At 51.9% G+C, this 17,766-nt stretch overlaps 1 protein-coding gene across 1 annotated transcript; it reads left to right on the top strand.

The window, feature by feature from the left end:
• The first annotated feature begins 1,068 nt into the window (after positions 1 to 1,068).
• YY1 (YY1 transcription factor) lies at positions 1,069 to 17,766 on the top strand. Its single transcript, XM_044272072.1, has 5 exons — positions 1,069 to 1,858; positions 11,219 to 11,381; positions 12,487 to 12,547; positions 15,511 to 15,669; positions 16,085 to 17,766. The coding sequence occupies exons 1-5, from the start codon at positions 1,300 to 1,302 to the stop codon at positions 16,265 to 16,267; spliced, it is 1,125 nt and encodes a 374-aa protein (XP_044128007.1). The 5' UTR covers positions 1,069 to 1,299; the 3' UTR covers positions 16,268 to 17,766.

The following is a 17,766-nucleotide window of genomic DNA, read 5'->3' as shown; positions in this document are numbered from 1 at the left end:
AAGGACCTGTGATGATGTCCTCTCCTCTTATGCTTCATCTCTGAATTGTCCTCTGATATCCCATAATAATGACCTGGACATGCTGGGAGTTGTAGTCCTCTTATACGTCCTTTCTGAATTATCCTGATATCACATAATAAGGCCACATTCACACGATCGTAGCGTTTTGCAGTCCGTAAAACATTGATACCAGCCTGTGTACGTGCTGCACGTGGCCGCCGCTATGATAGAAAATGCAGTTTCTTGTCTGTAATCGCGGTCACGAATAGGACATTTTCTATCTTTTTTGTGGGGCCCCGGAATAGAGCTCCGGATCGGGAGAGCGCACGGTGTGATGAAATGAATGAATGCGGACCCAGTCATACGGTCGCTGCGAATGAGTCCTAATAGCCTGGGCGTGCTGGGAGTTGTAGTCCTCTCCTCTTATACCCGCTCCCTGAAATGTCCTCTGAAATCCTATTAAACCAACTTGGACATGCTGGGAGTTGTCATTCTCTCCTAACTCCTCCCTTCCTCTGATATCCTATGACAGCCTGGGCATGCTGGGAGTTGTAGTTCTCTCCTCATATAACTCCTCCCTTCCACTGATATCCCATAACAACAGCCTGGGCATGCTGGGAGTTGTAGTTCTCTCCTCTTATAACTCCTCCCTTCCACTGATATCCCATAAACAGCCTGGACATGCTGGGAGTTGTAGTTCTCTCCTAACTCCTCCCTTCCTCTGATATCCCATGACAGCCTGGACATGCTGGGAGTTGTAGTTCCCTCTAACACCTCCTCCCTGTACTGGCCGGTAGGTAGATGATGGGCGTCGTCCTCCCAGTAGATATGTCCCACACACGGTGACGTCTGGTTGAATGGCTCCTGTCATGTGTCACATCACATTCCCACGACCGCCGCTGAGGCCCCGCCTCCTCGTCGTCACTTCGGCCCCTCCCCCAAGCTGACAGATCCACCGTCTACGTCACCACCAGAGCTCCCGTCCTTCCCACGACCACGTGACGTCCCTGCAGCTGGCAGGCCCCGCCCCCTTCTACCCAGCAGCCAGGATGCCGCCCGCCGCCTCCTCCCCACAGCAGCGCGGCCGTTGAAATGTCTGCTCTCGCGAGATGATGCCGGAGCGGACGGCGGCGACGAGATTTGCTGGCTGGAGTTGCTATTTGTGTTGAAGAAGGAGGAGGAAAAAAAAAAATTTAATAACAATAATAAATCCCCCCCCCTCAAAAAAAATAACAAAACGGAGAAATCGGGAGGAGGAGGGGGGGGTCTGACGAGAGAAGACCGAGGGGGCTCGCCACGATGGCGTCGGGCGACACGCTGTACATCGCCGCGGACGGCTCCGAGATGCCGGCCGAGCTGGTGGAGCTGCACGAGATCGAGGTGGAATCTATCCCGGTGGAGACGATCGAGACGACCGTGGTCGGCGGCGAGGACGAGGAGGACGACGACGACGACCCCCATCATCATCATCACCACCACCACCACCAGCCCATGATCGCCCTGCAGCCGCTCGACGCCGACGTCCACCACCACCAGGAGGTGATCCTGGTGCAGACCCGGGAGGAGGTGGTGGGCGGCGATGACTCGGACCTGCGGGCGGACGGCGGCTACGACGACGACCAGATCGTCATCCCGGTACCGACCCCGGTGGGGGAGGACGAGTACATCGAGCAGACGCTGGTGACGGTGGCCGGGAAGAGCACCGGCGGCCGCGGGATGAAGAAGGGCGGCAGCGGCAAGAAGAGCAGCAAGAAGAGCTACCTGAGCGGCGCCGAGCCCAGCGCGCGGAAATGGGAGCAGAAGCAGGTGCAGATCAAGACGCTGGAGGGCGAGTTCTCCGTCACCATGTGGGCCTCGGGTGAGTGCCTGACAGGGGAGCCATGTTTGGATGTGTCGCTGGGCGCCGCCATGTTCGCTGGACAGTATGGCGGACCCGAAAAAACATGGCCGTTTGTGTGTGTCTGTGTGACTTGGGGAAGATGGCGGCCGAACATGGCGGCGACCGCCGGGCGGGAACGAGCGCTGCCCGGGGACTAGGCCGCAATGGCGCACTTCATGGAGGGGGAGGGGCGGCCGCCATGTCTCCTCTCCGCGCCCTCCGCCGCTCGTGGCCGGGGTATTGTTCTCCGGGGCCCCGCGGAGCCCTGAGGTGTGGAGACTTCTGCCAGGCCGGGACTTCACCCTCCATGTTCTGGGGGGACTACTGCTCCCAGCTGGTGGGAAGACCCGTGAATTTGAAAGAATGGTCTTTGTTGGGGGAACTACAGCACCCAGCATGCTCTGTTAGTCTGAAGCTTGTCTGTGCATGCTGGGGGCTGTAGTCGTACCGCAGGCATGTGACATTGCGGCTTCTTAGGGGTGCGGAACCCCCATTCTCTGTTAGTCTGTGCATGCTGGGGGCTGTAGTCGTAAGAGGAGCGTAACCCCCCATTCTCTGTTAGTCTGTGTATGCAGGGGGCTGTAGTCGTAAGAGGAGCGTAACCCCCCATTCTCTGTTAGTGTGTGTATGCAGGGGGCTGTAGTCGTAAGAGGAGCGTAACCCCCCATTCTCTGTTAGTGTGTGTATGCAGGGGGCTGTAGTCGTAAGAGGAGCGTAACCCCCCATTCTCTGTTAGTCTGTGTATGCAGGGGGCTGTAGTCGTAAGAGGAGCGTAACCCCCCATTCTCTGTTAGTGTGTGTATGCAGGGGGCTGTAGTCGTAAGAGGAGCGTAACCCCCCATTCTCTGTTAGTGTGTGTATGCAGGGGGCTGTAGTCGTAAGAGGAGCGTAACCCCCCATTCTCTGTTAGTGTGTGTATGCAGGGGGCTGTAGTCGTAAGAGGAGCGTAACCCCCCATTCTCTGTTAGTCTGTGTATGCAGGGGGCTGTAGTCGTAAGAGGAGCGTAACCCCCCATTCTCTGTTAGTCTGTGTATGCAGGGGGCTGTAGTCGTAAGAGGAGCGTAACCCCCCATTCTCTGTTAGTCTGTGTATGCTGGGGGCTGTAGTCGTAAGGGGAGCGGAACCCCCATTCTCTGTTAGTCTGTGCATGCTGGGGGCTGTAGTCGTACCGCAGGCATGTGACATTGCGGCTTATAAGGGGAGCGGAACCCCCATTCTGTTAGTCTGTCCATGCTGGGGGCTGTAGTCGTAAGGGGAGCGGAACCCCCATTCTCTGTTAGTCTGTGCATGCTGAGGGCTGTAGTTGTACCGCAGGCATGTGACATTGCAGCTTCTTAGGGGTGCGGAACCCCCATTCTCTGTTAGTCTGTGTATGCTGGGGGCTGTAGTCGTAAGGGGAGCGGAACCCCCATTCTCTGTTAGTCTGTGCATGCTGGGGGCTGTAGTCGTACCGCAGGCATGTGACATTGCGGCTTCTTAGGGGTGCGTTCACATAAGGGGAGCGGAACCCCCAGTCTTGGGATCGGTGGGGGGGGGGCCCAGAGGTCGGACCCCTCCAGGAATCATCCTGTAGACTGAGGGGGTAATTCCTCCTGCCGGGTGTCTTGGGTATATATCTGCCCGTCCATAGGATGAGCAGAGCCGGTGGTGTAGCAGAGCTGTGTGTGTGCCCTGCATGGGTATATAGTGCATATCGCTGTATACCAGTGTCTGCCACCTGTAGTTATCCGGCTGTTAAGAAACTACAACTCTCAGCGTGCCTGGCAGGGTTTATTACCTTTATAAATACCAGCCCGACGGGGGCGAGGTGGCGCTCTGAGGGGTGACCGGCGCCCCACAGGTGCACCAAATGTAGGGTTCAGAGGTGATCCAAGGGTGATTTAAAGGCACAGGTGGAACACGTTCGGCTCTGCTGCATCTGTCAGTGGAGGGTGCGATCACATGTCTGGCGAGGCACTGAGTGATGTGAAATCCGTGTCTGGAGGGTTGGGGTGCGGTGTGCCCCGCCACAGCCAAGATGACTGCCTGACCGCGGCGCCGTGTAAGTCCCAGCACGAGGGATGCTGGGACTTGTAGTTTTAGAGCAGCTGAAGCCGGGATGACGTCCCCGATGGGGGAGGGGTGACTTAGTCACAGCAGCGTATTATTATTACGTGGCAACTCGCTGTAATATAGCGTGTTTACTGCGACTGCCGTCATTTTGTACTGCGTTTTACCGCAAATTGTACGCGACAGCGACTCTCCGTGTCGCCCCGGACTTCACTTGCGTGTACCAGGAAGCTGACGTATGTTAGGCCATGTTCAAACATGGCGGATTCCGCACCATGGTGTGTAGGGGGGGTTCTGACTACTGCAACCCCACGATCTGGAAGGAATGGACGGACTATATATTCATTCTCTATGACACGGCCGGATATTGCGGCGTACAGCGTCCCTCCGGGAATGAATGGAGCAGCAGCGGACGTGCAATCCGGGGGCTCCTGACCCCATTATCATCAGTGGGGTAGGTGATAAGTTCTTATGATGGGATGTATAAGAGTAGATCACAACAGCGCCGCTCCTGTCCATAGGCTGTGTCCGGTATTACAGGTCGGATCCGCTGAAGTGCAGGACTGTATTGGAGTGTGAGCTTAAGGCCTTATTCACACGAACTTTGTTTTGGTCCGCATCTGAGCTGCAGTTTTGGCTGCTCGGACGCGGACCCATTCACTTCAGTGGAGCCGCAAAAAAAAAATAGCCTGTCCTATTCTTGTCCGTTTTGCAGACAAGAATAGGCAGTTAGGGTCCATTCACACGTCCGCATTTCTGTTCTGCATTTTGCGGACCCGTTCATTTCTATGGGGCCACACAATGTGCTGCCCGGATTCGGAAATGCGGTTCCTCACTTCTGGGTCCGCAATTCCGTTCCTGAAAAGAATAGAACATGTTCTATTTTTGTCCGCAATTGCGGACAAGATTAGGCATTTTCTATTATAGTGCCGGTGTTCTGCCAGATTTCTATTCCTTGCGAAAACTCTATACCGGAAGTGACGCAAGCGCACATCCACTGGATTAGCAAAAAATCATTGCAGCGCCGCGGGAGAAGGACTTTATGCGCAAAACCGTACACCGCGCCTGCGCACTTACAAATCACCTGGCGCCGTTCATCCTTACCGCAGAGCTGAGTGCAGAATATTGGGGTCACCACATAAGCGGTGTCCCCCAATATCCAGCACTCGGCTCTGCTATGTGGAGACCTCGATATTCTGCACTCGGCTCTGCTATGTGGAGACCTCGATATTCTGCACTCGGCTCTGCTATGTGGAGACCTCGATATTCTGCACTCGGCTCTGCTATGTGGAGACCTCGATATTCTGCACTCGGCTCTGCGGTAAGGATGAACGGCGCCTGATGATTTGTGAGTGCGCACTCAGGGGTAGGGAGATCTGATGGAACATTTTGCGCTGCAAAATCTACCTACCCCTAGGTGCGCACGCGTGGTGTACGGTTTTGCGCATGAAGTCCTTCTCCCGCGGCGCTGCAATAACTTTTTGCTAATCCAGTGGATGTGCGCTTGCGCAGTGCCGCATACACCCTCCTCCAGCTGATTCCTGTGCGGCCGCGTCACTTCCGGTATAGAGTTTTCGCAAGGTATAGAAATCTGTCAGAACACTGGCAAAATGCGGAAGGCACATTGCCGGTGTCCGTGTTTTCCAGATGTGTGAATGGACCTTTATATTAATGCCTGTCCGCGTCATTCCTAACGCAGCTGCAGGCACAATGGACCGGCCTTAATAATGACCCGGCTCTGAGCTCAGACCAGATTAGTGGTCCATGTAACCCCCATATATAGTGACCTCATGTGTGGACCCCCCCCCCCCCCATATATAGCGCCCTCACGTGTGACCCCTCCCCCATATATAGCGCCCTCACGTGTGACCCCCCCCATATATAGCGCCCTCACGTGTGACCCCCCCCCCATATATAGCGCCCTCACGTGTGACCCCCCCCATATATAGCGCCCTCACGTGTGACCCCGCTCCGTATATAGCGCCCTCACGTGTGACCCCGCTCCGTATATAGCGCCCTCACGTGTGACCCCGCTCCGTATATAGCGCCCTCACGTGTGACCCCCCCCCCCGTATATAGCGCCCTCACGTGTGACCCCCCCCCCGTATATAGCGCCCTCACGTGTGACCCCGCTCCGTATATAGCGCCCTCACGTGTGACCCCCCTCCGTATATAGCGCCCTCACGTGTGACCCCCCTCCGTATATAGCGCCCTCGCGTGTGACCCCCCTCCGTATATAGCGCCCTCGCGTGTGACCCCCCTCCGTATATAGCGCCCTCGCGTGTGACCCCCCTCCGTATATAGCGCCCTCGCGTGTGACCCCCCTCCGTATATAGCGCCCTCGCGTGTGACCCCCCTCCGTATATAGCGCCCTCGCGTGTGACCCCCCTCCGTATATAGCGCCCTCGCGTGTGACCCCCCTCCGTATATAGCGCCCTCGCGTGTGACCCCCCTCCGTATATAGCGCCCTCGCGTGTGACCCCCCTCCGTATATAGCGCCCTCGCGTGTGACCCCCCTCCGTATATAGCGCCCTCGCGTGTGACCCCCCTCCGTATATAGCGCCCTCGCGTGTGACCCCCCTCCGTATATAGCGCCCTCGCGTGTGACCCCCCTCCGTATATAGCGCCCTCGCGTGTGACCCCCCTCCGTATATAGCGCCCTCGCGTGTGACCCCCCTCCGTATATAGCGCCCTCGCGTGTGACCCCCCTCCGTATATAGCGCCCTCGCGTGTGACCCCCCTCCGTATATAGCGCCCTCGCGTGTGACCCCCCTCCGTATATAGCGCCCTCGCGTGTGACCCCCCTCCGTATATAGCGCCCTCGCGTGTGACCCCCCTCCGTATATAGCGCCCTCGCGTGTGACCCCCCTCCGTATATAGCGCCCTCGCGTGTGACCCCCCTCCGTATATAGCGCCCTCGCGTGTGACCCCCCTCCGTATATAGCGCCCTCGCGTGTGACCCCCCTCCGTATATAGCGCCCTCGCGTGTGACCCCCCTCCGTATATAGCGCCCTCGCGTGTGACCCCCCTCCGTATATAGCGCCCTCGCGTGTGACCCCCCTCCGTATATAGCGCCCTCGCGTGTGACCCCCCTCCGTATATAGCGCCCTCGCGTGTGACCCCCCTCCGTATATAGCGCCCTCGCGTGTGACCCCCCTCCGTATATAGCGCCCTCGCGTGTGACCCCCCTCCGTATATAGCGCCCTCGCGTGTGACCCCCCTCCGTATATAGCGCCCTCGCGTGTGACCCCCCTCCGTATATAGCGCCCTCGCGTGTGACCCCCCTCCGTATATAGCGCCCTCGCGTGTGACCCCCCTCCGTATATAGCGCCCTCGCGTGTGCCCCCCATCCGTATATAGCGACCTCGCGTGTGCCCCCCATCCGTATATAGCGACCTCGCGTGTGACCCCCATCCGTATATAGCGACCTCACGTGTGACCCCCCCTGTATATAGCGACCCCACGTGTGACCCCCCCTGTATATAGCGACCCCACGTGTGACCACCCCTGTATATAGCGACCCCACGTGTAACCACCCCTGTATATAGCGACCCCACGTGTGACCCCCCGTATATAGCGACCTCACGTGTGACCCCCACCCGTATATAGCGACCTCACGTGTGACACCCCCCTGTATATAGCGACCTCACGTGTGACACCCCCCTGTATATAGCGACCTCACGTGTGACACCCCCCTGTATATAGCGACCTCACGTGTGACACCCCCCTGTATATAGCGACCCCACATGTGACCCCCCTGTATATAGCGACCCCACATGTGACCCCCCTGTATATAGTGACCCCCCCTGTATATAGCGACCCTACCTGTGACCCCCCTGTATATAGCAACCTCACGTGTGACCCCCCCTGTATATAGCGACCCCACGTGTGACCCCCCCTGTATATAGCGACCCCACGTGTGACCCCCCCTGTATATAGCGACCCCACGTGTGACCACCCCTGTATATAGCGACCCCACGTGTGACCACCCCTGTATATAGCGACCCCACGTGTAACCACCCCTGTATATAGCGACCCCACGTGTGACCCCCCGTATATAGCAACCTCACGTGTGACCCCCCACCCGTATATAGCGACCTCACGTGTGACACCCCCCTGTATATAGCGACCTCACGTGTGCCCCCCTGTATATAGCGACCTCACGTGTGACACCCCCCTGTATATAGCGACCTCACGTGTGACACCCAGTATATAGCGCCCCCGCAGGGTGAGATTCATGCAGTAATATGTGTGGTCAGAAGACATTACAGGAGGGCATGATCTATGTCTGGCAGCTGCCCGGCTCCTGTGCACCCACATATTGCCATGTTAATGTCATGACACGGTCAGGAGAGACAGTGGTGGCCATTACACTGCCACATCAGCAGCGCTCTGTCCACAGCCTACCCCCAATCTGTCCTGGAGATGATCCCCCGACTTCCTGCCTTCAGGCCTCAATGGTCTAACAGGAAGTGTGCGGCACGTCGGTAATGTCCAGGCTTCCTGTGCCACCGCCATATGGTCCTGACATTAGTACACTCTTTCTATTAAAGTCTGTGACCATTGTCAGGGCACCTCAGCCCTCCGTGCTGAAGGGGGCGCCACAAGGAATCTTTATATTGTTTCTATGGCCCTGCTAGTAGATTGTGACTGCACCGCGTGTACGGGGGCACTGCATGTAATCTGCAACGTGTGCAGGTAGCCTTAGGGGAAATACCGCACGTAATTACTCACATAGGTAGTGAAGGGAAAGTGAAATGGCGCAAAGAAACGCTTTGTATCACACATCAACCTGGGGCTGCGATGGTGTCGCTTCACTGTCCTTACTAAAGCTGCAGCGCCCTTTGTGTAAATGAAACGAAGGCCTCAGCTGTGAGCAGCAGTGGCTGATGGCCGTCCTCAGGCCTGTGACCTTCCATATAAAGGGGACCCATACCTTTACTGACAGCAGGGCGGGTGCAGCCGCAGCACTTCACCTTTGGCATCGGCTCGGCCTTGCCAGCACGCGGAATACAAATACTATGTACTTACTGTGGATCCGTATTCTGCATACTGGAAAAGCAGAGCCGACGCAAGGTGAAATCCTGCTGGTGCTGCAGTAAAGGTTTAGGTCCCCTTTGATCTCAGACGCTGGCCCTGCTTTTCTGTACTTGGTTGTAGACGGTTTTTGACCCCATGTCCCATAAGGTTCCTAGTCAGGGGCGTCCTGTGAGCCGGAGCATGACCAGCGACATAGGCCCTCCAGCTGCTGTGAAACTACAATTCCCAGCATGCACACTTGGCTGTTCTTGTAAGTCCCACCGAAAAGAAAGGAGGATTCTGGGAGTTGTAGTTGCAGGACAGCTGGAGGTTGGTGATCCCTGTATTAGGCCCTGTTCACACGACCAGATCTCTGGTCCATATTTTTTTGCGGATCGGATGCAGACTCATTCTTTTTAACGCTGTCCGTGTCCGTTCTGCAGTCCCGCAAAAAAGATAGAACATGTCTTGTCCGTTTTGTGAGGGACAGGCATTGTTACAGTGGGTCTGCAAAAATAACGGATGCAACATGGACGCCATCCGTTTTGTTTTTTGAAGTCCACGAAACTGCAAAAAATATGACGTCCATGTTGCATCAGTTTTTTTTGTTGTGGATCCATTGTAACAATGCCTGTCCTCGTCCGAAAAACGGACATGAATAGGACATGTTCTATCTTTTTTGCGGGGCTACGGAACGGACATACTGATGCGGACAGTACACATTAAAATGAATGGGTCCGCAAGCAAATGCGGATCAGATGCGGGACAAAACTACGGTTGTGTGAATGGGGCCTAAGCGGGAGGTTTTCTGTTCTGTATGTCCCTCGTAATGCGCACTGGGCCGGAGCGGTGTAAGCGCGATCTGCAATGGAACAAAAGTTTCTAATTTTGCAGTAAAAAAAAAAAATCCACTGAAAAACGGCATGTTTACTGTACAGTGTGAATGCAGGCGTGGTGCAAGAACAGTAACCTTTATCACATGTTTTTTGAGAGCAGAGGGGCCTACAGCTGCCTGTTAGACGCACACCCACATGGGACAGGTCCGCATTGATTTTTCGGGCAGCGTATCTGCCGGAATTCTGCTTTAGCAAAATCTTACACCCTTCATGTTTAAGACATGGAGGCCTCATATAAGGGTCCTTATTGCTCTGCCCTGTGGTGCTGTAGTCACTGGGGACTGAATCTTGCCGATCGCGGGCCCATTCAAGTGAATGGGTCCGCAAACGGCGGGCACAAAGCCAGTGCCCCTGTGCATTGCGGATTGCCATTTTTGGTCCGGGGCACAGGATGCACATGAGCCCTTAGAAGAATGCAATGGAATCTGTATGAAGTCGGAGGCATAGATGTGTATAGTAGAGCCCTATAGGCTCCTATGGTACTATATTGCGGCTTAGTGCAGCTTGGCGGTAATACGGCCGTGTGCATGGCGGCTTAAGGTACAACCTCTCTGCATTGTGTGAACTGTGTCGTCTCCACAATGTGACCTCTGTCCACTGCGATAAAACGCGGTCAGAGCTGCCACATGTGAGTACAGCCCGGGGCCCATCCTGCCCTTCCCATGGCTCCCAGTATTGCTGGACTACTCCGGCCCTTCCACCCTAGATAAGCTGCTACAGGACACCTCCGGCTTCGCTGGTCTCCCAGTGACACAAAGGACTGGCCAGATATGAAATCCAGTATGCTCAATCCTTGTACCTCCAAACATCAGAACTGGGGGACAGTTGGGCTCCCCCGCGTACATTTATCGGATGTATATGTCCAGGACCTCCATATCTTACAGGAACGTGCGACTTCTAGGAGATGCACCCAACCCGAAGTCCTCAGAATTCGTGGACTATTGCAGTGGATCATCTGTGCAGGTTGTGGCTTCAACTCGTATGATAGAGCAGAGTAACCCTTGAGGTCCCGACTCTGAATGATAGCGCTCGGCAAGTGTGGACAGAGCCCTACACTAGGCTGATGCCTCCAGTAGATGCTGGTTTCATCGCTTGTCCATGTGATGGTACAATTGCTGAACAGAAGCTTTCATTTTGGTCCCAGATGGGGGAGGGGGCGCCCAGTTTTGACTGTCTGACGGTCAGAATGTTTGGTGTTGATGACGGGCGGTGCCCTGTGTTATCTGTGTGTGCGGGCACACGGCATCAGGCAGAAGGTCTCTTCCCACGGCTTGGTCCCCCTGTAGGACGTGGTGACCCCCTCCGGATGACGCTGTCTTATGCACATTGTTTGAGACCTTGTCATAATGCACTTCGTTCTTTCCTGTCTTGCAGATGATAAGAAGGACATTGACCATGAAACGGTGGTGGAGGAGCAGATTATTGGCGAAAACTCTCCACCCGATTACTCTGAGTACATGACGGGAAAGAAACTCCCACCTGGGGGGATACCAGGCATCGACCTGTCGGATCCCAAGCAGTTGGCTGAATTTGCAAGGTATTTTCTCTGCCCCTTCAATTCCCCCGTCATGTAAATGACAAAAAGGTAAAATTGTGCCCCCTGAAGGGACTGATTATTCAACTGTGTGTGGCTTCACCCTGTCCTCCCTTCCTCAGGACCATCAGTTTTATTCATTCCTATAAGGGTCCATTCACACGTCCGCAAAATGGGTCCGCATCCGTTCCGCAATTTTGCGGAACAGGTGTGGACCCATTCATTTTCAATAGGGCTGGCATGTGCTATCCGCATTTCCGGATCTGCACAAAAATAGAACATGTCCTATTCTTGTCCGCAATTGCAGACAAGAAAAGGCATTTTCTATGAGAGTGCCGTCGATGTACGGTCCGCAAAACGCGCCCTTCCTGCTGCAGCTCGGGGGGGGTGCGGGGTGCGCGCCCTTTCTGCTGCAGCTCGGGGGGGAGCGGAGGGGTGCGCCCTTTCTGCTGCAGGTCTCCTCCCCCTATCACAGCTCAAGATGCATTTGAAACTGAGCATGTGCGGCCATCTGTGAGCCGGACAAACGGACAAAGAAATGAGAAAAAGAACAGCAGGTGGCGCTATACAGATACATTGTATTGAATAACTCGTCGGCTATGCAAATGTTTTAATTTCATGCGATTATAAAAGTATTCAGATCCCGGTGCTGGTTTGAGAAATGTACAGTATTTTTTGTGGGACAACCCCTTTAAATGTTTATTAAGCCAAAACTTTCACTGGCCGGTATTGTCCACATATGGGAGGAAGATCTTGTTTCGTTCTTAATGCATTTGTAGATGTGTTTACTGCGGTTTGTTAGGCCCCGTTCACACGTCTGTTTTGCAGAGCACAAAGTGCGGATCTGCAAAACATGGGCATTAGCCGCGTGAGCTCCGTACCGTGATGCAGACGCATTGACGTGTCCTATCTTTGTCCACAATATGTGGGTCATGAAGTCAATGGGTCCGCACAGTGATGTGGGGGTGCACGCGGCCGTTGTCCATGTATTTTCGGTCCAGAAAATGGACGTGGCTGTGACACTGTTGTGTGAATGGGACTGAAGCAGTGCTGGAGTCCTTGCATCTGTTCTACTTATGCACAATGCACTTTTTGTTTTTCTTTGAAGAATGAAGCCAAGGAAAATTAAAGAAGATGATGCCCCAAGGACGATTGCCTGCCCCCATAAGGTAAGTAGGGACCTCTCTTGTATTCATCCTCCACCCTCCATATACAGTCAGGTCCATAAATATTGGGACTTCAACACAATTCTGGCATTTTTGGCTCTATACACCACCACAATGGATTTGAAATGAAACAAACAAGATGTGCTTTACCTGCAGACGGTCAGCTTTAGTTTAAGGGTATTTACATCCAAATCAGGTGAACGGTGCAGGAATTACAGCAGTTTGCATCTGTGCCTCCCACTTGTTATGGGACCAAAAGTAATGGGACAGAATAATAATCATAAATGAGAACTTTCACTTTTTAATACTTGGTTGCAAATCCTTTGCAGTCAATTACAGCCTGAAGTCTGGAACGCATAGACATCGCCAGACGCTGGTCTCATCCCTGGTGATGCTCTGCCCGGCCTCTACTGCAACTGTCTTCAGTTCCTGCTTGTTCTTGGGGCATTTTCCCTTCAGTTTTGTCTTCAGCAAGTGAAATGCAGCTCAATCGGATTCAGGTCCAGGGATTGGCTCGGCCATTGCAGAACATTCCACTTCTTTCCCTTAAACTCTTTGGTCGCTTTTGCAGTATGCTTTGGGTCATTGTAAGTGTTTTGCGCGAACTTGTGTTTTAAGTTCAGCGTCTAAAGTTCGAGTTCAGGTTATCGAAGTATCCCGTTATGGATTTTAAATTCCGTTATGGTCCGTGGTAGCGGAATCCAAAACGGGATACTTCGATAACCCGAACTTTAGACGCCGAACTTAAAACACAAGTTCGCTCAACACTAGTCTTTGTCCATCTGCACTGTGAGGCGCCGTCCAATGAGTTCTGAAGCATTTGGCTGAATATGAGCAGATAATATTTCCCGAAACCCTTCAGAATCCATCCTGCTGCTTTTGTCAGCAGTCACATCATCAATAAACACAAGAGAAGCAGTTCCATTGGCAGCCATACATGCCCACGCCATGACACTACCACCACCATGCTTCACTGATGAGGTGGTATGCTTAGGATCATGAGAAGTTCCTTTCCTTCTCCATACTCTTCTCTTCCCATCACTCTGGTACAAGTTGATCTTGGTCTCATCTGTCCATAGGATGTTGTTCCAGATCTGTGAAGGCTTTTTTAGATGTCGTTTGGCAAACTCTAATCTGGCCTTCCTGTTTTTGAGGCTCACCAATGGTTTCCATCTTGTGGTGAACCCTCTGTATTCACTCTGGTGAAGTCTTCTCCTGATTGGTGACTTTGACACACATACACCTACCTCCTGGAGAGTGTTCTTCATCTGGCCAACTGTGGTGAAGGGTGTTTTCTTCACCAGGGAAAGAATTCTTCGGTCATCCACCACAGTTGTTTTCCGTGGTCTTCCGGGTCTTTTGGTGTTGCTGAGCTCACCGCTGCGTTCCTTCTTTTTAAGAATGTTCTAAACAGTTGTTTTGGCCGCATCTAATGTTTTTGCTATCTCTCTGATGGGGTTGTTGTGTTTTTTCAGCCCAATGATGGCTTCACTGATAGTGACAGCTCTTTGCCTCTCGTCTTGAGAGTTGACAGCAACAGATTCCAAATGCAGATAGCAGACGTGAAATGACCTCTGGACCCTGTATCTGCTCAGTGTAATTGGGATAATGAGGGAATAACACACACCGGCCATGGAACAGCTGAGAAGCCAATTGTCAATTAACAAGTGGGAGGCACATATGCAAACTGCTGTAATTCCTGCACCGTTCACCTGATTTGGATGTAAATCCCCTTAACTTAAAGCTGTCAGTCTGCAGGTAAAGCACATCTTTGTTTCATTTCAAACCCATTGTGGTGGTGTATAGAGCCAAAAATGTTATGGGAGAATTCCACACAGAATTTAGGACAAATCTGTTGTGGATTTGATCATTTTTAAAAATAAAAAATCCGCTGCGTCTGTCCTCCTCCTAACGCCGCCATTACGGTACGGTGGGTTTCCTTGGAAAACGTCTTAATGCAATGCAAATTCTGTGCAAAACCATAGTTGAAATGCTTTCTCGTTGTGTGAACCCAACCTATGAAGAGTTGTTTGTAAGAATAAAATGTGTTAATTACTTGGCTTAGCTGTTGGAGCTGGAGGAGTGTGTTGGTGGAGGCAGCTTTTTTTTCTTCTATTTTTGTGCTTAGTGGTAGACATTTTCAAGAAATTTTAAAGGTTACGTCCAATTTACCTGCTTCTATCTCCAGACCGTCATGTGCCGCGTGCCCTTCATTCACTGCGCTCGCTCAGCTATTTTTGCAAGTCCCATAGCTGTGACCTGAGGGTGGACGAGCGTGCACGGCTGCTCTCCCTTTACTTTGGTGGGCACCTTTCTGGAGAGAAGTGCAGCTTCCACCTCTGGGATCTACACTTGTCTGACATTGACGGCATAACCTGTTCCTACCATATGTATGCCATCCGTGTCTGAGATGGGAACGCCCAGATTTTTTTAATCTAGAGCTTGTCAGTTCTGCAGATTTTCATTTCGGACTTCACCTGAGTTTGTAGCTGATCTGCAGGTAAATCTACACAAAGGGGTTATGTGAGGCTGCAAATGCCCCCCCATTTGCCCGGGCCCCTCGACTTGCCTGGCTCCCCACTCCTGGTCCCCGTGCACCAGTGAAAACATCCGGTGTGGGGGTGCAGCCAATGGCAGGCAGTGACGAGCCTCCCTAGCATCGCTGGTAACGTCACGAAGGCTCGTCCCCGCCATTGGCTGCCCTCCGACACCGGATGTTTTCATCCACGCATGGGGAGAAGCATCGGGGACCAGGAGCGGCGCGCGGAGCCAGGTAAGTAGAATCAGTGTAATGGGCCCGGGCGTATGGGGGTAGAGGCATTTCCAGCCTCGGATAACCCCTTTAAAATCCATATTGAGTAGGATTGTGTGTACAGAAACAGGCCTTAGGCTCCTATGTGGGAATACTCCCATCAAGTTTTCTCTGACGACTACTACTACCAATCTGCTGTGTGTTTCTCTTTCAGGGATGTACAAAGATGTTCAGGGATAACTCTGCAATGAGGAAACACTTACACACACATGGTCCACGGGTACACGTCTGTGCAGAATGTGGAAAAGCCTTTGTGGAAAGCTCCAAGCTGAAGAGACACCAGCTGGTTCATACTGGCGAGAAACCATTTCAGGTACCTACCCGAGCACATTATATACAAATTCGACGGTCGTCCTGGTCTTTTAGTAATATTTGCATGCACCTCCCAGGTAGCCAAGGGGTTGTCTGCTCTCTGCCGTCCTATTTGGATGCAGGAAAATCTAGTGATCAGCCATCATCTGCAAGGGAATCGGGCAGCGTGTGTTCAATTCCCGCGCAGTGCCACCTCAGGGGAAATAAAGAATTACAAGGTGTCCACTGAAACACTAGGTTGCCTGCGTAACGCATGGGCACTCTTTGTAACCACATTGTGCTAATGGACTGGAAATAGTCTCCTCGTCAGGTCGCCATCTTTTATGGTGTGCTATAATCTTGAAATTTGCTCATCTTTGACCGTCTCCATAAAGATGTCTGATCGTTTCTTTGCACTTTATTTTTTTTTCTTCCAGTGCACATTTGAAGGCTGTGGAAAACGTTTCTCATTGGACTTCAATTTGCGCACTCACGTGCGGATTCACACCGGCGACCGACCCTACGTGTGTCCATTTGACGGCTGCAACAAGAAATTTGCTCAGTCGACCAATCTGAAATCTCATATTTTAACACACGCCAAAGCCAAAAATAACCAGTAACACTTCACAAAATTGGAAAGACGTCTTGGCCTGCGCAGCATCTTTGCGGGTGTTTGACAGCAAATACGCCTTCCCTTTGTACGTGATTTCCAGGGATACATTTTAAAAGAAGCCTACTCCTCACCCGAGACAATTTTGATAAAAGTACTGTTGTCGACTTCAGTGGAAACAACTCTACAATCCAGTGCTTACGATGCTCTGTTACCCCTGCTTTCCGGTTTTCAAGTGTATTTTGTAAAGTGCCCCCCACCCCCTCTCTTCCTTCCCACCCACCAGGAGAGACGTGTCCCGTATTGACATCCAGACTTTCCTCCACCATAATAAAAATCGGACGTTTCACCTCCACATAGACGCTCACCTGTTCCTGAATTATTTTTTATTTTATTTTGTAATTTTTTTTGTTTTTGTTTTTCCAAGTGTGCATATTGTACACTTTTTGGGGATATGCTTAGTAATGCTATGTGATTTAATTCTGGAGGTTGATAACTTTTTTCGCTTGCAGTAGATTTTCTTTAAAAGAATGGACATTTACTGTACTAAATGCATACTTCAAAAGTATTTTTTTTCCTGTAAAAATTGAAAAAAAAAAAACAAGAAAAAAATTGAAAAAAGGAGAAAAACAGTCTTTATAATAGGTTTTGTTTGCTATCTTTATTTTGGTTGTGTTTTTTTTTTTTTTTTTTTTTTTTAGATAACACTTTTTTTTTTTTTTTCTTTTGTATAATTGTACCGTATATAGCTGTATTGAAATCATGTAGCACCGAATAGTAGACGTGATTTAAGCTAGTAAAATCCATTTTAGTCACTTTTTTTTTTTCCCCCCCTCGGGAGGGCGTGGGGCGGCAGGAGTTACACTGCCGGAAGCTGATGGTTTTATTTGTTAGGTCAGTTACAGAAACTGGTGCTCGGTTGTAGAATGTAATGTATAGACCCCAACCCCCCAATGTTTTTAACTGCTTGCCATGAGCCAATATAAGAACAGGATTGACCTAGACAGCAAGTAGCTTTCCTTCCCACGGACCCCCCCATAATGAATTTGGGCAAAAATCCCTAATTCCTTTTTTCCAAAATCGCCCCCTTTTTTTTTTTTTTTTTTTTCTTTGTCCATTAATGAATTAACTCCTTTGTCCCAGTATTCGGCACTGCTTGTACTTCACGATATCGTAGCTGTTGATGACTAGTAGGTTTATAACACAGAGATTGCCGTCTATCCACTATTAACCTGATGTACAGACGATACGCAGCGAACATGGCGACACCCGACCCTAGTGTTGTTCAGGAAGCAACTGCATGGAGATCTCCGCATGAAGTTGTGCCTCTTCCCCATCCTCCTCCATTAACCCCTTGCTACACGTGGGAGGGCGTTCCAGCCCGTGTGCCTCCTGTTGACTGGATACCTGCCTTGATTGGAATTGTTGGTCATGAGAGTTTCCTACCTGTGTTAACTACCACCAGGCGTACTTTTGTATTTTAATACTGTAAATACATTTATTTCCCAA

The sequence above is a fragment of the Bufo gargarizans genome, chromosome 11, assembly GCF_014858855.1.
Source record: "Bufo gargarizans isolate SCDJY-AF-19 chromosome 11, ASM1485885v1, whole genome shotgun sequence".
Lineage (NCBI taxonomy): Eukaryota > Metazoa > Chordata > Amphibia > Anura > Bufonidae > Bufo > Bufo gargarizans.
The sequence above is the reverse complement of the archived record's forward strand: the minus strand, read 5'-3'. Positions and strand labels throughout refer to the sequence as shown.